The 19,860-nt window shown below is 57.4% G+C and overlaps 8 protein-coding genes across 8 annotated transcripts; 5 read left to right on the top strand and 3 right to left on the bottom strand.

The window, feature by feature from the left end:
* Positions 1-1,427: 1,427 nt before the first annotated feature.
* Positions 1,428-1,850, bottom strand: BKCO1_9000104 (uncharacterized protein; the record flags this gene model as incomplete). Its single annotated transcript, XM_020279743.1, has 2 exons — positions 1,428-1,532; positions 1,590-1,850. The coding sequence occupies 2 exons, from the start codon at positions 1,848-1,850 to the stop codon at positions 1,428-1,430; spliced, it is 366 nt and encodes a 121-aa protein (XP_020133031.1).
* An 882-nt stretch (positions 1,851-2,732) lies between these two features.
* BKCO1_9000103 (phospho-2-dehydro-3-deoxyheptonate aldolase) lies at positions 2,733-4,247 on the top strand (the record flags this gene model as incomplete). The annotated part of the gene is made up of 3 exons (XM_020279742.1): positions 2,733-2,787; positions 2,833-3,904; positions 3,953-4,247. The coding sequence occupies 3 exons, from the start codon at positions 2,733-2,735 to the stop codon at positions 4,245-4,247; spliced, it is 1,422 nt and encodes a 473-aa protein (XP_020133032.1).
* Positions 4,248-4,990: 743 nt separating this feature from the next.
* BKCO1_9000102 (glutamyl-trna amidotransferase subunit) lies at positions 4,991-6,951 on the top strand (the record flags this gene model as incomplete). Its single annotated transcript, XM_020279741.1, has 4 exons — positions 4,991-6,151; positions 6,253-6,600; positions 6,656-6,740; positions 6,806-6,951. The coding sequence occupies 4 exons, from the start codon at positions 4,991-4,993 to the stop codon at positions 6,949-6,951; spliced, it is 1,740 nt and encodes a 579-aa protein (XP_020133033.1).
* Positions 6,952-8,348: 1,397 nt separating this feature from the next.
* Positions 8,349-9,825, top strand: BKCO1_9000101 (short chain dehydrogenase; the record flags this gene model as incomplete). The annotated part of the gene is made up of 3 exons (XM_020279740.1): positions 8,349-8,706; positions 8,944-9,311; positions 9,514-9,825. The coding sequence occupies 3 exons, from the start codon at positions 8,349-8,351 to the stop codon at positions 9,823-9,825; spliced, it is 1,038 nt and encodes a 345-aa protein (XP_020133034.1).
* An 829-nt stretch (positions 9,826-10,654) lies between these two features.
* BKCO1_9000100 (uncharacterized protein) lies at positions 10,655-11,564 on the bottom strand (the record flags this gene model as incomplete). The annotated part of the gene is made up of 2 exons (XM_020279739.1): positions 10,655-11,199; positions 11,300-11,564. The coding sequence occupies 2 exons, from the start codon at positions 11,562-11,564 to the stop codon at positions 10,655-10,657; spliced, it is 810 nt and encodes a 269-aa protein (XP_020133035.1).
* Positions 11,565-12,185: 621 nt separating this feature from the next.
* Positions 12,186-12,602, top strand: BKCO1_900099 (uncharacterized protein; the record flags this gene model as incomplete). Its single annotated transcript, XM_020279927.1, has 1 exon — positions 12,186-12,602. One exon carries the CDS (start codon positions 12,186-12,188, stop codon positions 12,600-12,602), a length of 417 nt encoding a protein of 138 aa, XP_020133189.1.
* A 524-nt stretch (positions 12,603-13,126) lies between these two features.
* Positions 13,127-16,727, bottom strand: BKCO1_900098 (kinesin-domain-containing protein; the record flags this gene model as incomplete). Its single annotated transcript, XM_020279926.1, has 2 exons — positions 13,127-16,231; positions 16,284-16,727. 2 exons carry the CDS (start codon positions 16,725-16,727, stop codon positions 13,127-13,129), a joined length of 3,549 nt encoding a protein of 1,182 aa, XP_020133188.1.
* An 885-nt stretch (positions 16,728-17,612) lies between these two features.
* On the top strand, positions 17,613-19,271 carry BKCO1_900097 (uncharacterized protein; the record flags this gene model as incomplete). Its single annotated transcript, XM_020279925.1, has 2 exons — positions 17,613-17,670; positions 17,725-19,271. The coding sequence occupies 2 exons, from the start codon at positions 17,613-17,615 to the stop codon at positions 19,269-19,271; spliced, it is 1,605 nt and encodes a 534-aa protein (XP_020133195.1).
* Positions 19,272-19,860: the final 589 nt, after the last annotated feature.

Genomic DNA, 19,860 nt, shown 5'->3' with positions numbered 1-19,860 from the left:
GGGATTATTCGACAGTGAGATCCGGCCCGCATCGCGCTGGATCTTTAGCCTTACGGGCCCACCTGCTGATATGAGGAGGAGTTTCGGCATTGACTGGCCCCAAATCCGAGAAGGCGTCAAGGGCGAGCTGGTCGGAATGCGTACCGTTCCTGCGGTGGGGTTTGTTCATAGCCTGCTCGGACCCAGCGGGGCCTCCCTGCGACGAGCCACAGGCTTGGCAGGTTTTATCCGGTAACCCGCACCGTAGCCGACGCTGGGCGCGACTGGAACGGGACGCTGAGCTCACGGACGCAGCATCGACACGGCATTGACGAATAATGCCGAAGACACCCCATCCGTTCGCCTGCCGCGTGGGAAACCTTGGTCTCGGGAGTCGAGGGAACGGAAACGATTATAAAAAGTAGATGACCTGATTGGTATGACGGCTCTGCCCATTGCCAACATCGACTTACCTCTGGCAAGTGTTTGGTGGGCGGATGGGCTGTGAAACACCAACGACTTTGCTGAAACAAGGTGGGGTCAGGCACCGAAAGACGGCCGAATCCAGCGCTTGCGTTTGGCGCATCGCATGCTGCGGCTGACAGGAGAAGCAAGTCCTGAAAGGGGAAGGTGGTAGTCTACCGGAAAGACAATCTGTCATACGTGACTGACTATGGGTCTGATTCGGCACAAGTCGTCAAAAGGATAAAAACACATCGTGTAGAAAATGGCAGGTACCACAGCCGGAAAGCCGAAGCCATCAGACAAGTCGTGCCCCACTTCTTTGTTTTCAGCCATGGTTTCCAGAGGGTTAGCCTTCTCTACACAGTAGGTACAGTGCTCGGTAGTCTTTCTGATCAGCATGCGAATACCCAAAGTACTTGTTTGTCAGTACAACAGCCTCGGCTGAAACCGCTCGGCCTGCGAAACTTACAATCCCAAGAAAGCATGTACTGGTCAGGCAATGTAACAGCGTGGCATGTCTGCGGCATCTGAGAAGTCAGTCACAGACTTCTGACACATGCAGTGAACATGCCACAGTGGATTTCAGATAACATGGGCCCACTCACGTTGGCAGTAGGAGCAAAAATGTGACCTTCCCAAGCCCTCATATGTGGCAGTCGACATAAATTTGCATCCGTACACGGGCTCAACTGCCCACGTAAGTCATAGGTCAGACCACCTTCTCGCAACACAGTGGGGATGAACAGGTGTGCCTCGGCGACATAGCGGCGTTGTGTCTCCGTCATTCCACTCCACTGTCATCTTTGCTCAAATTTGGAAGGATTGAATTGTTTCTAGATCATCTAGCGGAGAGCGGTCAGAAGTCGTGCTCCAGTATCCATGGGCGCATCGGTATATCTGCAGCAATATCGTTCCGTGTCATTCAATTCACTATTGCATCGTGATGCGTCGTTGCGACAGTGGGCCCAGTGTGGTGCCGGGGTTCAGGCGGAAACGCCGATGAAGACAGTCATTGCCTTCACCGCGTCACCGTCGTGAGCCTTCAGAAGCTCGATGGCTTTGGGCTTGGCCAACTCCAGCTGCTCGACCTGCAACGAAGCGCATTAGCAGCTGCGCACGCTGCCGGGCAGCGGCGGGGGATGTACCAGCAGAGTGACGTCTGCGGGATCGACCTTGACGGTCTTCTTGGCTTCCTGCGGCTTGTTCTGGTCCTTCACATCCAAGTTCTTCATGGCCTTACCCAGAGCCTCGGTGTCAACGTTCTTCTTCGGAGCGCCGTCGTCGTCGCGCTGGGCGGCGTCCAAGGTCGACATGGCCGCCTGCGCCTTGCGGTCCTCGGCCGAAGCGGGAGCGGGCGGCTGGCCGGCACCCTCGTGCACGCCTGCGGGCTGGGGTTCCTCGGCCATGGTACGAAGCGGAGTTGGGTGGTCAAGCGGGAGATGGATGTCAGAGATGCGGGAGCTCGCAGCGGGCGGGCGCAGCGGGAAAACGTCACGGCTCCAAGCAAGCTAGGTAGCGAGCGAATCGCGGCTTGCATCGGCACGCCAGTTTATGGCTGGTCGCGGCCGCGCTCTTCTGTCATGCCACGGTTACAGTCATCCAACCAATTCTTCCTCGCCGTCGTTCTTTCTCCCTTCCTTCCGCACTCCGACTCTTGTTGAGGACAGCCATACTGCGGCTCCGGGTTGTTTGCGTCGACGCTTTCACGAGACGCCTGTCTGCGCTGCGTTTCTCTCGTCTCGCGGGGCGTGCGTGTCAGCCAGCTGGGTCAAGCATTCCAGACACCCACCACCGAGGTACCACACTTTCCTTCAGCCTCCTCTGTTTCTCCAGCTGCTATAAATCTTCCCACATGCGCCTGCCGCTTTTCCCTCACCTGCACGACGTTCGCTATCCCGTGTTCCTCTGCGAAATTTCCATTTCCCTGCCATCGGCTGCCTGTTCTGATCATGCCTGTGTTTTGCCTGCACTCGTTTGCAGTACCTCTTGCATTCATCTTCCTTCTGGTCCTTGTGTGGCGCGAGGTTCGCAAAGCCCGCGCCCACTACGAGTCTCTGCACCCTTCCGAGAAGACAGTAGCCCTCGCGATTTGTCGGGCCGCGCGCCAAACAGAGGAAGAGATAGGCTTCGACGCACACGTACATCTGAAGGCCTTTCTACATCTGCTTTCACTCGCTAATTATCCCGGCGCAGAACGAGAAAGCCGAAGTTTCCGCGTGGAGCAACGCGTCTCCCGTCTACAAGCACGTCCGAAAAGACTCGAGGCTTGACTAGCTTCGTGACCGAACATGACCAATTCGACCACCTCACCCAACGGCGCTGCGGCCGACTGGAACCCGTCATGTACGCCTACCCGAACTCGTTGAAGGATCGTTCTGACTCTCGCAGCCTGGCGCTCAAAGCCCATTGTGCAGGCCATCAACTATCCCGACCCCACTGGCCTTGATCCAGCACTTGACAAGCTTCGCAACGTGCCCCCAATCGTGACTCCCACTGAAATCACGAAGCTCCGTTCCCACCTCAGGCGGGTTGCTCTTGGCGAGGCCTTCTTGCTTCAGGGTGGAGATTGTGCCGAGCTCTTCTCCTACTGCCAGGATGGCGCTATTGATTCCAAGATCAAACTCCTACTCCAAATGTCATTGGTTCTGATTTGGGGCTCCAACAAGCCGGTTGTCCGCATCGCACGCATGGCCGGCCAGTATGCCAAGCCGCGCTCAAGCGCCATGGAGAAGGTCGACGGCGTCGAGATGCCGAGTTTCCGTGGTGACATTCTAAACGGCTTTCCCCAGGACCAGCGGACTCCGGATCCCGACAGGCTTGTCCAGGCCTACTTCCACTCTGCTGCCACGTCCAACTACGTCCGGGCACAGCTGTCCAGCGGCATTGCTGACCTGCACAATCCATTCGATTGGAGCCTGGGGCACGTTGGAGACGACAAGTTGCAGGAGCAGTATTCGAAAATCGTCGGCAGCATAACCGAGTCGCTGCGCTTCATGCGCACCATTGGCGCCGATACTGCTGGCCAACTGGAGACTGTCGAGCTCTACACCAGCCATGAAGGCCTCGTGCTCGAGTACGAAGAAGCTCTCACGCGCCGCCTTCCTCGGCCAAGGAACGCTGGAGCCCGGACCCAGGTTCCTCCCGGCGACGACGGCAAGGCCTGGTACAACACGTCTGCGCATTTCCTTTGGGTCGGCGATCGCACCCGCCAACTGACCCACGGCCACGTCGAGTACTTCCGTGGTATCGAGAACCCTATCGGCATCAAGGTCGGGCCGTCGATGAAGAACGAAGAACTCATCGAGCTTCTCGACATCGTCAATCCGGACAAGGAGATTGGCAAGGTTACTCTCATCACGCGCTATGGAGAGGACAAGGTGGAGAAGATGCTCGGAGGACATATCGAAGCCGTGCGGAACAGCGGCCATGTCGTGGTCTGGCAGTGCGATCCTATGCATGGGTAAGTGTGGATACGTTCAGGGATGATGGCTGCTAACACGCAACAAAGCAACACGCGTTCCACCGAGTCGGGCATCAAGACGCGCCACTTCTCTTCCATTTTCTCCGAAGTTGCTTCTGCCCTCAAGATCCACCAGCAGCTTGGATCATTCCTCGGAGGAGTGCACCTCGAGCTTACTGGCGACGCGGTCACCGAGTGCCTTGGCGGCAGCGAGGGTCTTGGAGAAGCGGAACTGAGCTTGAATTACACGACTTACTGCGACCCGCGTCTTAATGAAAAGCAAGCGCTTGAGCTGGCTTTCCTGGTTGCCGGTCACTTTCGGGGGAAAGAGGGTAGTAAGTGAAGTGTTGACATGCGGTAAGATATCGGCGGTGTTAATTGGACAAAAAAAATTGGGTTCCGGATTTCAAAAGCATTTGCGTGGTAGGGAAAGGATACTAAAAGTATGGTGATACCCGACCTGGAACTCCCCAATCGCTAAGGGCGTGCAGGTTGTGTGACGAATTCTATAGGCCGACAATCAAGAACACCCATGGCGATGACAAGACCAATGTTGCAGGATATGTATGTGCTTGATGAAGAAAACCTGATCGGCCGATAGCGGAATTCCCGCTGCTCTTCGGCTCACATCCTTGCGTTCCCTGTACCTGCGCCAGGCCTCTTGATGCGTCGCTAGCTACAGAAATGCAAGACTTGGGCGATCCAGCTAGCAGAAATCTCGCACACGATTCCGATTAGAAGACTGACCGTGCAAAGAACCCACAACGCCGTCGGCTGTACATGCCTAAACGAGGAAGGAGCTTGGGCCCAGCATGTTATCTCTCGCGTCCGACACTCACTATCAGCGCCCCAGACCCCACTATGCCGCCTTGCTGCATACACTGCACGAGACGGCGTTATCAATCAACTGCTCTCTCGTGCCACAGTTGCCGTCATGCCGAGCATTCAAATACCTTCACCGCGCTGCTGCTTGCTTCGCTCTTTCACACCACCACACCGCTGCTGTCCCTCGCATTGACCAGCGACACTTGACAACCCCTGTGCGGCACACACTTACTGCATACACATACCTTCACCGAACCAACCATGGCTTCGCCATCCCCCGTCCCCAACGGCAAGCCCTGGCAAGAAGTCGCCGCAGCCGTCCAGGCCCACCGCGCCGCGACCCTCGCCGCCGTCGAGCCCCCCCTCCCCAAGCTCGACGACCCTCTGCCCCGCAACACCACCTCCCTCCCCGCCAAATACCTCACCCCCGACGAAGTCTCCATCACCGAAACCAGCCCCGAATCCCTCCTCTGCTCCCTCGCCAACGGCACCCTCACCTCCACCGCCGTCACGCGCGCCTTCCTCCGCCGCGCCGCCCTCGCCCAACACGCAACCAACTGCCTCACCGAACTCCTCCCCACGCGCGCCCTCGCCCGCGCCGCCGAGCTCGACGCCCACCTCGCCGCCCACGGCACCCCCATCGGGCCCCTCCACGGCCTCCCCATCTCCGCAAAAGAACACGTCGCCATGACGGGGCCCGGCGAAGCGGGCGCCCCCGCGCTCAAAACCAACGCCGGCTTCTGCGCCTGGGCCGACCACGAACCGCCGCAACAGGCCCTCATCCTCGACCTCCTCCACGCGGCGGGCGCGGTGCTGTACGCGCGCACGGCGCAGCCGCAGACGCTGATGCACCTCGAGACGTCGAGCAACGTGCTGGGCGGCGCGACGACGAACCCGTTCAACGCCGCGCTGACGGCGGGCGGCTCCAGCGGCGGCGAGGGCGCCCTCGTCGGCTTCCGCGGCAGCTGCCTCGGCATCGGCACCGACATCGGCGGCAGCGTGCGCAGCCCCGCCGCCAACTGCGGCGTCTGGGGCCTGCGGCCGACGGCGTATCGTCTGCCGAATGCGGGAGGCGTCGCGACGATGAAGGGGCAGGAGCAGGTGGTGCCGGTTGTGGGGCCGTTGAGCACGAGTTTGGAGGGCGTTCGGGTGTTCGTCAAGACGCTGGTGGATGCGAGGCCGTGGCTTAGGCAGGTCGATTTGGTGCCGATGAGGTGGAGGGATGACGAGGATTGGCTGGCCAAGGGACCGGGCGGGAAGAGGGGGTTGAAGGTGGGGGTGATGTGGGATGATGGGGTGGTGAGGCCGCATCCGCCGGTGCTGAGGGCGATGAGGGAGCTGGTGGATAGGTTGAAGGTGGCGGATGGGGTGGAGGTGGTGGAGTGGACGCCGTACAAGCATGACCTTGCTTGGGAGATCATTGTGAGTTTATTTTCAGCTTTCTTTGGGGGATCTATCGTCAGCTTCATCTTCGATTCCGCTCTTTTGAAGGTTTGATATCCGATTCTGACAAGGGTTCTTAGGCAAGCCTCTATTTCAGCGATGGTGGCCGGGAGGAGGCAGCAGCAATCGACGCTTCCGGTGAACCCTGGCGGCCACTCTCCAAGTTCATCCTAAAGGAGAATCCGCACGTACCCAAGGAGCCTTACCCGATCACTGAGGTCTGGCGTCTCACAAGACTGCGGGAGCAGTATCGCGGAGATTACTCGGCGCACTGGAATGCAACGGCCACGAAGGACGACGGCTCGGACATGGTGGACGTCATTATCTGCCCCGTCGGCCCCGGCGCCGCACCTCCTCTTGACAACGCCAAGTACTGGGGCTACACGAGCCAATGGAACCTGCTGGACTACCCATCGCTCAGCTTCCCGGTGAGTCGGAACAGATTGACCATGTGCGAGGACAACGCATGCTAACCTGCAGCAGGTCACGGAAGTCGACCCCGCGATCGATGTCAAGGACGAAACTTACAAGCCGCGTAACGACCAGGATGACTTCAACCACAAGCTTTGTATGCTGCCCAAGCTCTTGCCTATTTCTCCACTCCTATACAGTCTGCTGATTTCTGTGACACAGATGAGCCCGAGCTCTACCGTGATGCGCCAGTCAGTTTGCAACTGGTGGGCAGGCGCTTCGAGGATGAAAAGGTATTGCAAGCCATGGAGTACATCGTGGAAAAGACGGGTGTACCTTTCGCCGGGTTCGGTGTAAAGAAGGCGTAGAGATGAAAGAGCCGAAGGAGTAGACGACAGATTTCCCACTTGGGGTCGAAATGTATTGGAGCGGATTTAGACCTGGCCGCATGATATTCTCGAAGCCGCAATCCTTTCGCGGGGCTCTAGACCAGCAATCCGCTTCGGAAAACGGAAGGCTTACGCGCCGTTCACATTCCTATGGGTTAAGTTGTCATGCCGCAGCTGCAATTAATAGCGGAGTCGGCGCAGACGCCTTCAGAACCAGCCCTCAACAGTTATTGCCGGCGGAAGGCACTGCTTGTGCTACCATGGCCTAATACCGGCCCGTTTCAGCCAAACATGCAACGTCGCGTATAACTAGTCAGAGACACATTACAACCAAGCGGCGCACGGCATATGCGGACATCTAGTCTATGGGGCACTCACCATCCCCGTCCGTTCCCCATGGCCGATGCTCGAGGCGCAAGGGTTACAGCGCGGTCTGTTTCAACGTCACCACTCGCCCGCTGTCATCCAAGAGATGACAGAAGCTCTAATGCGGTGGCGGCAGAGCGCGGGGGCGGCGTCCGTGTCACGGCTGCGTCAGTATCGCGGTTTGCCTAATCAGGTAATCCCGCACCATGATCCGCCGGGAGCAGTTACGTGGGGCGCTCGGCGCTGGCCTTTGCTCGTTGCCCCCCCTTCTTTTCTCTCTTCTCGGTGGGAGGGGCTCGTGCAGGAAGTGGATTTCTTGCCATGGCAGTTGGTGAGGAAGAGTATGATTTGCCCGTGCCACGGCAGCAATTGTCCACACGACCCAACTTTCCGTCCTGTGCCCAACCGGAACCCAGATTCGGGCATCCCGGACGGGCGGTAGCTCGAGCTTCTCCTCCTTTCCCCCCTCTTCCTCTGTGAGCTGCGGTGGCTTGGACGACGAGCAAGGGGGGAAATCGACAGCGCGTAACGGCGCGGCTCTCAACGAACTGACGGGACGGAATCAGACCGCGTGACGAGGCGCTTTCCTTCCCTTATGTGCTGGCGGTCTAGGCAGAAGGTCAGAAGCCGCGAGTAAGTAGTTCGTTGGCTTTGCTTGTGGGGCGGAAGCTATATAAAGCAAAGGCTCGTTCCCTTGGGGAAGGGTTGAGAACATGCAGTCTGCATCTTAACTCGGCCATTAAACTTTTGACAGGCCTTCCCTCCCCCTTGCGTTGATCTTGCTTGCACGCGAGCGTCCACACCAGATCTACACAACCGGGGAATCCAGACAACGATACTCTTCCCGCACCCAACTCCATAGAGGTGCGACTACTGCTTTCATTATACAAAATACCGTTTGATTGTCCACACAAGGGGGGGGATTCCATCCGCCGTGCGCATAGAGCCACCTAAAATTTCCAAACAGAGTAGTCCGCCAATCCCAGTTCGCAATCAACAAAGCCTGCATCATGCCGCCGCCGCCGATCAGCCTCCTTCCCCGCGCCCTTCTCCGCACTTTCGCGGCGCGGACGTCGCCGTCCGCATCGCCGGCAAGAACAGCAACCGCAACCGTCCAGTCATGCCGCAGCTTTTCCGCTTCCGCTCGCACTGCTCGCAGTGGCGCTTCCAAGGATGACACGAGTAGTACTACAGCGGCGCCGCCGCCGCCGCCCGCCGCGGACAAAGCGAGCACGGCGACGGCGTACCTGGGGACGCAGAAGCGGCTGCCCGAGTTCAGTTTGAGGGACAGGGTGGTGTTGGTGTCGGGCGGGGCGCGGGGGCTGGGGTTGACGCAGGCGGAGGCGTTGTTGGAGGCGGGTGCGACTGGTGAGTGCTCTTTTTTTTTTTTTCTTTCTCTTTCCTTTTCCGTTCTCCCCCTTTTGTTTGCTCCGCTCTGTTTATTTCGTGAAGAAGAAAAGGGGAGGTTTCCGTGATGCTTCGTGGGAAGGTCTGCAGCCTTTACGTATAGTGGGAGAAGAGGCGGAAGACTTAGAACGAGAAAAAGGGACGATCAAAGGGAAAGATGTTAAATGCCCCCAAGTGACTGACAACTCCACAACCCAGTCTACGCCCTCGACCGCCTCCCCACCCCTTCGCCCGCCTTCGCCCCCATCCAAGACCGCGCCCGCACCCAGCTCGGCACCAGCCTGCACTACCGCCAGATCGACGTGCGCGACGCCACCGCCCTGACCGACATCGTCGCCCGGATCGGCGACGAGCACGGCCGGCTGGACGGCCTCGTCGCCGCGGCGGGCATCCAGCAGGAGACGCCCGCGCTCGAGTACACGGCCGAGGACTGCAACCGCATGCTCGAGGTCAACGTGACGGGCGCCTTCATGACCGCCCAGGCCGCCGCCAAGCAGATGATCAGGTTCGGCAACGGCGGGAGCATCGTCATGATCGCCAGCATGAGCGGGACGGTTGCGAATAGGGTGAGTAAAGCAGTGCGGTGATTCGATGGTGGTTTCTCGTTCTTTTTTTTTTCCTCTTTTCCCTTTCTCGGCAACATTTCCATCACACAATATCGACCCCCTTCCCTCCCTTCAAACAAACAGGAAAAAAAAAAAAGAAAAACAAACAAACAAACAAACAAAAAACCCCTACAGAACATTCCTGACCCCAGATCCCCCACAGGGCCTCATCTGCCCGGCCTACAACGCCAGCAAGGCCGGCGTCATCCAGCTCGCGCGCAACCTGGCCTCGGAGTGGGGCGCGCACGGCATCCGCGTCAACACGATATCGCCCGGCTACATCGTCACCGCCATGGTCGAGGAGCTCTTCCGGCAGTTCCCCGAGCGCCGCGCCGACTGGCCCACGCAGAACATGCTCGGCCGCCTCAGCGCGCCGGAAGAGTACCGCGGCGCCGCCGTCTTCCTCGTCAGCGACGCCAGCAGCTTCATGACGGGGGCGGACCTGAGGATGGACGGCGGGCATGCGGCGTGGTAGGTGGGGAGAGGGAGAGAGAGGGAGAGATGGAGAGAGAGGGAGAGATGGAGAGAGAGAGACGTCCTGAAGATTCATTCAAGTAATCATCATCATCGTTTGAGCGAGGCGCTTGGTATAGTATGGTATATGATCGAAACACAGAGAATCTCCTGGCAGCAACAAGACCATGTCCTACCTACATTACAACGTATACAAATATTCCTAGCTCTTGATTTCGTTAAGAGTAGAGATGCGATGTCGCGTACTATGGGTGCTTCATTGACGATGCACCAAAAACCAAGAAGAGTCGAGATTGGTTGTTCCGCAGCTCATTCGCCGAATTACAGCCAATTCTTCCGGGCGAGCCTCAGAATAAGTCTGAAGCGGAAGCTGCGTCCTCCAACGCTTCCATGCCCGACGGCCAGCTGTGACCTCCAGATGGCATCGAACGAATGCCTGAGCTTAGCTTCCAAAAGCTTCAGGCCGGGGGGGGACCACATCTCTCGACCAACAAGGAAGGACTCTGCGAGCACAGCCGAATCCGCGAGTCGTCGCGCTGCTCCCCATCCACAGCATCCATCTAGTGTGGAGCAAACTTTCCGCCACCCACTACCCACTCTCCGACATCGGGGCCCTACGCCCTCCCCTCCCTCTCCTCCCCTCCCCACAACCCACACCTCCCCCACACCTCCCCCACACCCAAGCAGGCCGAGAACCGCAAAGTCCCACCCCCCCCACCAAAAAGAACACCACTGCTGCGGGCCGGACAGTCCAGTCCAGTCCAAGCAGCAGCCCCTCACACTCACACCCACACCCACACCCACCTGATCCCCCATCCCCCCTCAATCAATCACACCGCCTCCACCACCCCCCTCGGCCCCAACCCCTCCAACACCCCCTCCCTCAACCCCAACTGCCGCTCAATCTCCGCCGGGGCCCTCCCCCTCTGATCCCTCAAAATCAACACCTTCCGCAGCTCCACCACATCCAAAAACCTGCGCCCGGGGGCCCCGCGCCTGCCCAACTCCGCAAACTCGCGCTCCGCCTCCAGCGCGATCCGCTCGCGCGCCGACAGGATCGTCAGCGCCGGGTTGAGGGTGCGCGGGGGCAGGGGGCCGCCGGTGGGGGGGCCGAAGGGGGTGGGGCCGGTGGAGAAGTCGGGGAGGTTGTTGCTTGTGGTGTCTTTGCTGAGCTTGTTGTTTGATGTCGTCGCGTCGTGGCGCCGGGAAGAGGTCGGGGGGAGGGAGGAGGAGACGGTGGTGCTGGGTTCGGGGGGTTGGCGGTGGGGCTCGTAGGGCGAGGTGGACGAGTTGGAGGTGTAGGGGTTGGAGGCGACGGGGCCGAGGGAGCGGAGCTGGGCGGCGAAGGCGGGGTCGGCGGCGTCGTGGTTGATGGCTGTGTGGTGGTGGTGTAAGTTGGTAGTTTTTCTTTTTGCTTGGGTGCTTGGAGAATTGGGTGGGTGGGTGGTGGATTTTTCGCGCGCGTATATGCGTACCTTCGTCTCTTGTCTCGCTGATTTGGGGCTGCGGGCGCACGGTAGGTCCTGGTTGCGAAGCGCGGCCGGCTGGTGTGGGCTTGGGGGCGTTGGTTGCGGCTTTGGAGGCGGCTTTGGGGTAGACTCGAGCGGCGCTATTAGCGGCGCGCGACGCCTTGGATGCGGAAGAGCCCATTGCGACGGCGTAGAGGTTACGGTATGTACTGAGAGGGTGGAACGGGGGAGAGAGAGAAAGGTGGATGACGGCGGCGACTGGAAAGTCCATGATGCTGTAGGGTCCAAGCTTCCTGCATAATCCGGTTGCACTTGGCTCCCATTGGCCCATTGCTCAACCCCTCCGCCGCCCATCCGAAATGGTTACCTTTTGCCATCCTGTGCATTAATATTCCATGGACACTGAAAACTAGGTGGGATTTAGCTTGGCAAAATTACAGATTTCACGGATACAGCTCGACATTTGCCTTGGCAACATACTGGGGCAGAACTAGTATCGTCGTGGAACGGTACTGAAGAATAAGTATAGGAGATTATGCTAAAGCAGCTACCTGAATAGGTCCTTTTATCAAAGTGAAAGTGTTAGGCCATGGCGGTGATTGAAAAACAATCATGCCCAGCCCGCTCCGAACTGTATGTCACACGCCAGCTGATTTGTCTTCCTCAGTAAATGCTGCACATGAAGTATCATGCGTTGGGCGCTCAGAGTACATCACGCGCATTCATGTCCTGCTGCCGCTCTGCGCTTGAGAAGCTGCTTTACGCTTCCGGTGCTGATATATTTACCAGCACTTTCCACCACGAAAACAGTCACATACACTGAGCAGTATGTGCACGTCAAACGTAAGCCGTACCTCGATCTCACAACAATACTCAAACAGCATCACCAGCCATGCCACCACCAACTTCCACTTCCACTCAAGCCACCACCGCCTCTTCTCAAACCACTCACAGAAACTGGGTCCGAGCAGCTGAGACCACTCTCCAACGCTTGCAAGCCGATATCGACGACGTCCACCGGCAGACCCTGGCCATGAATACGGCCAATAGTACCACTTCTGACAGCGATGACGATGACGCCTCCTCTCACAAAGGCTCAACCCGGGCTCAGACTTGCAGCTTGGGTGAATTGTCCATCGTAGACCGTATTCCGGAATTCAACTTTCGCATCATGCGATTGCTGCTGCAGGTCTGGCATGTGGAGCTGAACGGCCTCTGTGAAGAGCATATGGGAAGCCTGGGATTGAGGATTATGATGACGGTGCATGATTGGGAGACGTTGAAAGATTCTATCAGGGAGGATGTTTGAGGGGCCGGCGTCGTAGGGCAGGTGCTCTCTCGAGTAGGCAACGGACAGGGAAAGCACTGGCATCCTAGGTTCGTCTCGATCCACTTCTACTGTAGCAGGAGTACATATTTCGAAATATGATAGAGGCCACTTGAAATCCTTTGCATGGCCTTAGACTAGCAATATTTCTTTCCAAATAAAAACAGATCCATGCATGTTGCACCATTCGCAAAATACGGTGTCAACAGAGAAACTGTAATCAATGTGAACCCCCTACCTAGCAACACCCATATTGACAACGCCAATGAAAAGCGCCTAAAAGCCAACAAAACTATCAACTCTCCGTGGGAATCGCGCACCTGCCCCCCAACTCCACACAAATGCAAAGAAACCCCATCCAAGAAGCGGACATATCCAGCCAAACAGTCCACGACAGTCAACAAAAGAAATGATCTAGTTGAAGGAGCGAAACGGCGACCCATAATATCCGCAAGCAAAAAACGCCGTGACCCCGCCCCAACCCAGCAGTCCCATCAACACTCCATCTACACGGCACCGCCTTGACTCCTCAATCTCCTTCTACCTTCCGCAACGCCAACGCTTTTGCTGAAATCCTGCCCCTGCGGCAAATTCTCCCTGTCATCCACGCCTTGCGCGCCAGCGACGGTCATGCGGTTCTGCTTCTTCTTCATCGGCAGCTTACTCTCCGTCTTTTCCGAGTACTGTCGCTTTAGTGGCGGCGCCGCCGCCGAAAGCGTTGGAGAGCCGATCTTGAGCGAAACCGTGGGCGGGGCCGAGGCCGACTCTGTCGACGAGGCGTTGATGGTGTTGGGGTCAAGCTCGCGGAGCCCGCCGCTGGCGCTGGTGTCGCTGGCAGCGCTGGCGGGCCGAGTCGAGGTCCCGGCGTGCTCCTCGTCTGTGGACGGCGCGGCGTCGGCGAAGACCATGCGCTTCGGCGGGCTCTTCTGGGGAGAAGCCGTGGTGGAGCGACTGGGAGGGGCTTTGCCTCGGAGCTTGGCGAGGAAGGAGTCTTGAGCCTCGGTGCGGGGCAACGTGGTCGGGTACGTGTATTTCGAGATCTGTGGAGTCTCGCCCGTAGGCACGTACTCTTGCAAAGCCTGCTGCTCGATCTCCTCGCGAAGCATCCTGAGAGGACCACGGATTTCTCCGTCTTCGGCCAGCAAAGGCAGAGTAGCTTGTAGAGTAGCCGTCTTAGCCTCCATGTCCGAGCTGACATCCTGAATGCGAGAGAAAGACGTGTTGAAGTGCTCGCCAATGTTGATGTAGGATGCTTGGACATTAGACGTCAGAGCCGAGAGCGATTCAGTGTGCCTGGTGTGATGAGCCTCATTCTGTTCCCGAACGCGGGCTACAATGTCATCAAGTGAGTGAAGCTGCGAGTCCATGTTCTCCATTTGGCTGTTGACGATCTTGACTGTCGACTTGTGGACCGAGGCCGTGGTTTGGCGAAGAGAATCCGTGTGCTCATTTGCACTCGCGAAGTCAGCCTTGATCTTGGTTTTGACGTTCTCACGGGACTTGACGACGCCGCCGATCAAGTCGGACGCCTTGCTAGTCCATCCGTCCATGCTCTTGTTATACGTCTCGGTAGCCGTCTCGAAATTGGTGTTGGCCGTGTCAAGATCCTTGCCGACGTGGGCAATACGATTAGCTAGACGCTGCTCCTGAGCAGCGGCAGTCGAGTTTATCAGGGCAGCCATCTGCGCAAGAAGCTCCTCACGCTCAGCAGCAGCCTTCTGCTTCTCTTCTTCAACCACCGAGGTCACGCTCGTCCGAGCAGCTTTGTTTGCCGCAAGGACTTCCCAGTTGGCTTCGGACATCTGCTTTCGCAGAGTGTCGACCTCGGTATGTTGCTCGTTCAGCTGTTTGATGAGGTCATCAAAGGTGCCCTTGAAGTCGCGGCCAAGAGCCGCATAAGATGAGTGGAGCTGTGTATGGAAAGCCTCAAGCTCCGTCACAATGCCCGCCGAAATTCTCTCCGCAGCTGCAGAAAGGTCGTTCAAGCCAGCACCAACCTTCTGCTTGACTTCCTCACGCAGAGTCTTGATCTCTTCCAATACCCCATTCAAGTCCTCCTTCGACTGTGCCGTCTGCTCATTGACTTCCTTCTCCGACTGCTCGAAAGCTGCCATCTTTTCTGACAGGAAAGCCTGAGAGACTCCGAGCTTCTCGAGCTCGTCTTGCACAAAGCCCTGCATCCGAGAAGCAAGGCCGGCCATGAGGTCTTCTTGGTGTGACTGGAAGCCGGAAATGCGCTCGTCAACCATATTCGTGGTGCTGGCAACTTGAGCTTTGGAGGAGCCCCATTGCTGACGATTGGTCTCGTGAAGATTAGATCTACGTCGAAGCTTTGAGTGTAGCCCGCCAATGTCAGAAGTGGTCTGTCCCAGGGTTGAAATGAGGTCTTCGCCAATGTTGGCGAGCTCCTCTTCGGTCTTTGCGTGAGCTTTCCTCAAAGCAGCCTCCTCGGAAAGACTCTTCCTCGTGTGTTCCAATACCACTTCGGTCTTCTCCAAGATGCTCTTTGTGCCGTCCAAAATAGACTTGGTAGCTTCGTGGTCCTTCTTGAGTGAGGAGAGGTTCGTGGTAAGATTGAATAGTTCCTGGACTTTGTTGCGAAGATTGGTTTCCATTGTCTCGATCTTGTCCTTTTGCTCATCTACCAGTATCCTTCTTGACTCGCTCTCGGTGGTAAGTTCCTCGTACGTTTCGGTAGCAAGGTAGACACCGTTCCGTTGTCTGGTAGCAATGAGCTCCATCTTCAACTTCTCGATCTCAGAAGTGAATTCTTTGAACAGGGTCTTCTTTGAAACCATCTGGTTGATCTGAGGCTTGTTGCGGATGTTCTTCGCACGGAAGGCATAGTCCAGAGTAGAAATGGTCTCCTCGAGGTTGCTCTTCGCTGGAGAAAGCGTAGCAATGATGCAAGTCTTCGTACGACCACCCAGGGAGTCTTGCAGCAGCCGAGTCAACTTGGACTCGCGGTAAGGGATGTGGGAACTCTTTTCGACCAAGGCATTGATGACACGGCCCAAAGTAAGCAAGCTTTTGTTGATCAAGCCAGCCTCTGCCGCACGCTTGTTCTCGGCTCCACTTCGCTGGATGTTTTCACTGCCAGCCAAGTCGACCAAGTTCAATTTTCCTGCGCTGACAAAGTCCTCTCCGGTCTCGGTCGTGCGCTTCAAGTAGACTGTGATGGTGAAGACTGTATGACTTCGAGAACTCAAGTCGTTGCACTTTGTTGCGGCGACCTGCCGCTTGTGGCTACCCTCGCGGAGCAGTTTGATCCCCTTGGATGCATTGTTGATGTGCGATTCCTCCATTCCTTGGACCAAGGTTGCCGAGTGGCCCTTCTTGCTGTTATCCTCGTACAGCTTCAGCTTGACGCTATCATCCACGGCCAGAAGATCGCGAAGTTCTTCGTTGTAAAGCTCGATGAAAGAGCACTTGACGGAGTTTTCGCTTTCATCGCCCTCGAGCTTTCCGAACAAAGCGTGTAGAACACGAGGAACGATACCGGCAGCGTCGGGTAGCGGCAGGGTCTCGGTGATATCTCCTGACATGGTGTAGGTCTTTCCGGTACCGGTCTGACCGTAGGCGAATATGGTGCAGTTGAAGCCGTTCAACACCTGCGATTGTCAATAGGCGGCGCACGGTAGCGGTCGTAGCGGCAGCACTCACATCGTCCAAAACGGGTGCAACAACCTCGTCAAAAACCATGCCCTGGTCTGCAGCTGGCGAGAAGACCTTGTCAAAGCTGTAGGTCTTGTTGCTCACGGCATTGGGGCCCATGGAGAGCTCGACAGTCGAGCCCTTGACTCCATCGGTCGAGACGACGACGCCGCTGTTCTCACGGATTTCTCTGTCATTGCGCCCTCGGCAACGCACAACGACATTGATGTTGGTGTCTGCTCTCGCGTCGGTGCCGCGCTCCTTGCGCTTGCGCGATTCGGGGGACCGGTTGCGGGTAGCGTTTGTTGCGACGGATGCGACAGACTCGGCGGGCGATGCACGCCCGGATGGTGTGCCGGCTTGGGCGCGCAGGGCTTGAAGGTTGCGTGAAGCGGGAGGGCGCATGGAGGTCATCCTGCCGCTGGGAAGGCCAGGTCTGGAGGGACCTGCCATTGTAAAGTGTGGAGGGGGTTGGTGCGGATAGGCTGTGTTGTCAGTATCGCGGCTGCAGTGTTGGAGTAGTGCGGAGCTGCTCTGGGCGGGAAGCGACGAGTTTGTTTTGGTGCACCCCAGCAGCGACTGCCGCTTTAGGCGAAATGTAAACAGTCGCCCCACCGAGCGCCGACAACGCAACTTGGTCGCGTCTGCGCAAAAAACGTTGGCCTGCCCTTCTCGAGCCTCTCTCAGCGAGCATCTGCCTTGTATGTACCGCTAACCAAGCGCCGCAAACCACGCACGAGCATGGAACGTGGGTCTGAGCAAACATGGCGACCAGCGGCGGAACTCCGGCATGACTCGGTCACCGGCTCTAATCGATAAGCGGCCATGTCAGTGTCGCCGACCGCAACCGAGCGGGCGACATCATCGATCCAAGCTCCAGCACCGCTCTCCTGTCTCTCATAGACATCACGGTGCTTCTCCTTGGTTTCGCGGTAGTATCGACGCTTGCACCGAGAGAAGACGATCCCCTACCACTGTGCAAGCCTGCTCCCGGACATCCTTGAAGCCGATCAGTCGTTGTTGCCCGCGGCCCTTGTCTTCTCCGCCGCAGGTCGGGAGCTCGCCAATCGTGCCTGCGTCGCCGTCCAGCCAATATCGCGCCTCGACCCCGCCGTGCCGCAGCTATCTCCAGCTTGCATCAGACAGATCTCGCGTTCGCAGCTGCGCACCTGGTTGGTTCCACCGTCGACAGGGTATTAGTGCGCGTGGACGTCGCACGTGGTCGACGTGTTGATAGGCGCGGGGCGTTCAGGGTCCCGCCCGCGCTGCATTTCCCGCCTCTCACCTCCACGCCTCTTCCCCAACATCCCGACCGCCGTACCCACGGTGAAGCTCAACATGTCGAGCCCTCCGCCGTCCACGGGAATAACCCCAGGTCGTTCTCTGGGGTTCATGAGTGAGTCTGATCAGCTCTACACGCTTGAGCCTCGCGGGTATTGACTGCTCCTAGCCCTCGGCGCCTCCCTCCACGACATCCTCACTCGAATCAAGGCCCAGCCCTCGGCCTATCCCAAGATCCAGATCCTGTTTGACCCCAAGTATCCGTTGCGCATACCCATCGTCATTACCCTGCCAGAGAACGGCATCCGCCTGCGTTTCGACGGTCCTGATCAGCGCCTACGCCTGATCGAGGTTATCGACTTCACAAAGACGAAACTTAGTTACAAGAACACCGAAGTCGTGAAGGCTGGGGAGGGCGTTGTCGGAGCTCTGGGCGCGCAAGCTGGCCCCACGGGTCCTCGTTTCCGCCATGTGTACGACAGGTTACTTGGCCCGACGTATGCCGGGGAGTACATTCCTCCTGCTGCTGACGATAACAAGGGCGTGGGAACATATGTCTTGTCATACCCTGGGATTGCTTTCAACTTTCCCTTGCAAGCTTCCTCATGGTCTGCCGACAAGGATTTCGTATCCTTACTGTCGTCTCATGCTGCATCGGCCGCCACATCCATGGCTATCTTCCACGGCGAGTCATGGTCTAAAGCGCGAGGCACTCTATTCACTCACACCCCTCCCAATCCTCGGTCGTCAGAGCTGGCAGCCAAGGCGAATGTTGGCGACGAGGTCGAAGTCGCCAAGATCTATGGGGAAGGCCGCGTAGAGCTCGTCAGGCGATCCAGTCCTCCGTTCTGGATCAACCTCAGCGAGACGACTCCGCAGGACCTTATCACTGAGCTGGGGCCGCCAGATGCAATTTACCGCAAGAATGACAACCGGCTCTCGATTCACGGCAACAAGCAGGACACTCTAGATGCTCTCAGCAACAGTGTTGGCTCGATGACATTCGGAGATGCGGAATCTTCAGATACGGATGATCACGAGTCATTCACGGGATCTGAACCGGAGGAATCCGAGGGATCAGAAGAAGGCGGAAAAGCTTATCTGGACACAGATGATTCGACATCGGTGGAGCATTTCTACAACTATTTCCACCATGGATTCGACGTGCTCATTTCGCGACCGACGACAATCTCCACTGCTTCGCCAACCTCACAGCATGAGCCACGCGAAGTTCCCAAAGACTTTCCGCATTCCAGAGGTAGTTTGGTTGCAACTAAAGTCATCTTCCACGGAAACGTGCCCGGGTCATACCCTTTCAACCGTCATCGACGGAGCCGGTGGACTCTGGAGCACGTGCCGACAGAATTATACAGAGAGTCACTCACGTCTGAAATGTCGTTCACGGATGTCAAAGGCCGACTTTGCGAAGCTTTCAAGTCGGCGTGCGCGACGGAAGAGGAGGAACGCTCGATGCAGCGCGGAATGGTACTGAACCGAGGGTGGGGCGACAGCCCAGGCAGCAGTTGCGAGCTCCTTGGTGGATTCGAGGAAGCGACCAGCTCACCGATGCAAAAGAAGAAGGGCGTGCCGTCTGGGGGCGCATCTGCAGCGCCAGCCGTTGACTCAACATTCGGCATTAGTGAGATCTTTGGCTTCCCGGGCTTGATTTTCGAAGTGCTGAAGAACGACACTGTCAGCACTTTGACAGTCATCTGATCACCCTCTCGGATCTCGCGGGATCAGTAATTCAGTCATGGCGTTTTGGATGCTAGGTCGGGCGGCGGATACCCTGATTATTATGGCTAAACATTTCAGCATGGTAGGCAGCTGCATTAACCACAGCATACATTGCATGAAGTTTTGCATTGTAAGGAAGACTAAGTAATGCTACAGAAATCTACAATAATCTAAGTGTGCAGAAAAGTGTTACATAACGCTCCCCAGTGGAAAATGCAACTTTCCGTTAGGCCACAGACCACATTTTTCTATTCTGCTAGTGGAACGAAACAGTCGAATCAAGACACCTGTTTGACCGTGGTGGTAGCAACATTATTGTTACTGCGGTGACGATCAGCTTTTCAGCTCTTGCGTAGGCTGATGGTCGTGCTTCTCGTAAAGGCGCTAAAGCAAGCCACGCTCGGTCTATGTGGCTGGGCTAGGAAATGACGGGCTGGCACGATTATTAGTGTCCGCAGCTGCACGTCTCACCGATTATTTTCCTGGGGGCTATTTCTACATCACGCGTCGAGGGCCCAGTCAGCCTCAGCCTGCCCGAATCTCACACCCTTCTGCGAAGCGTTCCCAG

Source organism: Diplodia corticola, assembly GCF_001883845.1.
Source record: "Diplodia corticola strain CBS 112549 chromosome Unknown scaffold9, whole genome shotgun sequence".
Taxonomy (NCBI): domain Eukaryota; kingdom Fungi; phylum Ascomycota; class Dothideomycetes; order Botryosphaeriales; family Botryosphaeriaceae; genus Diplodia; species Diplodia corticola.
This window is presented reverse-complemented; position numbering and strand designations above follow the sequence as displayed.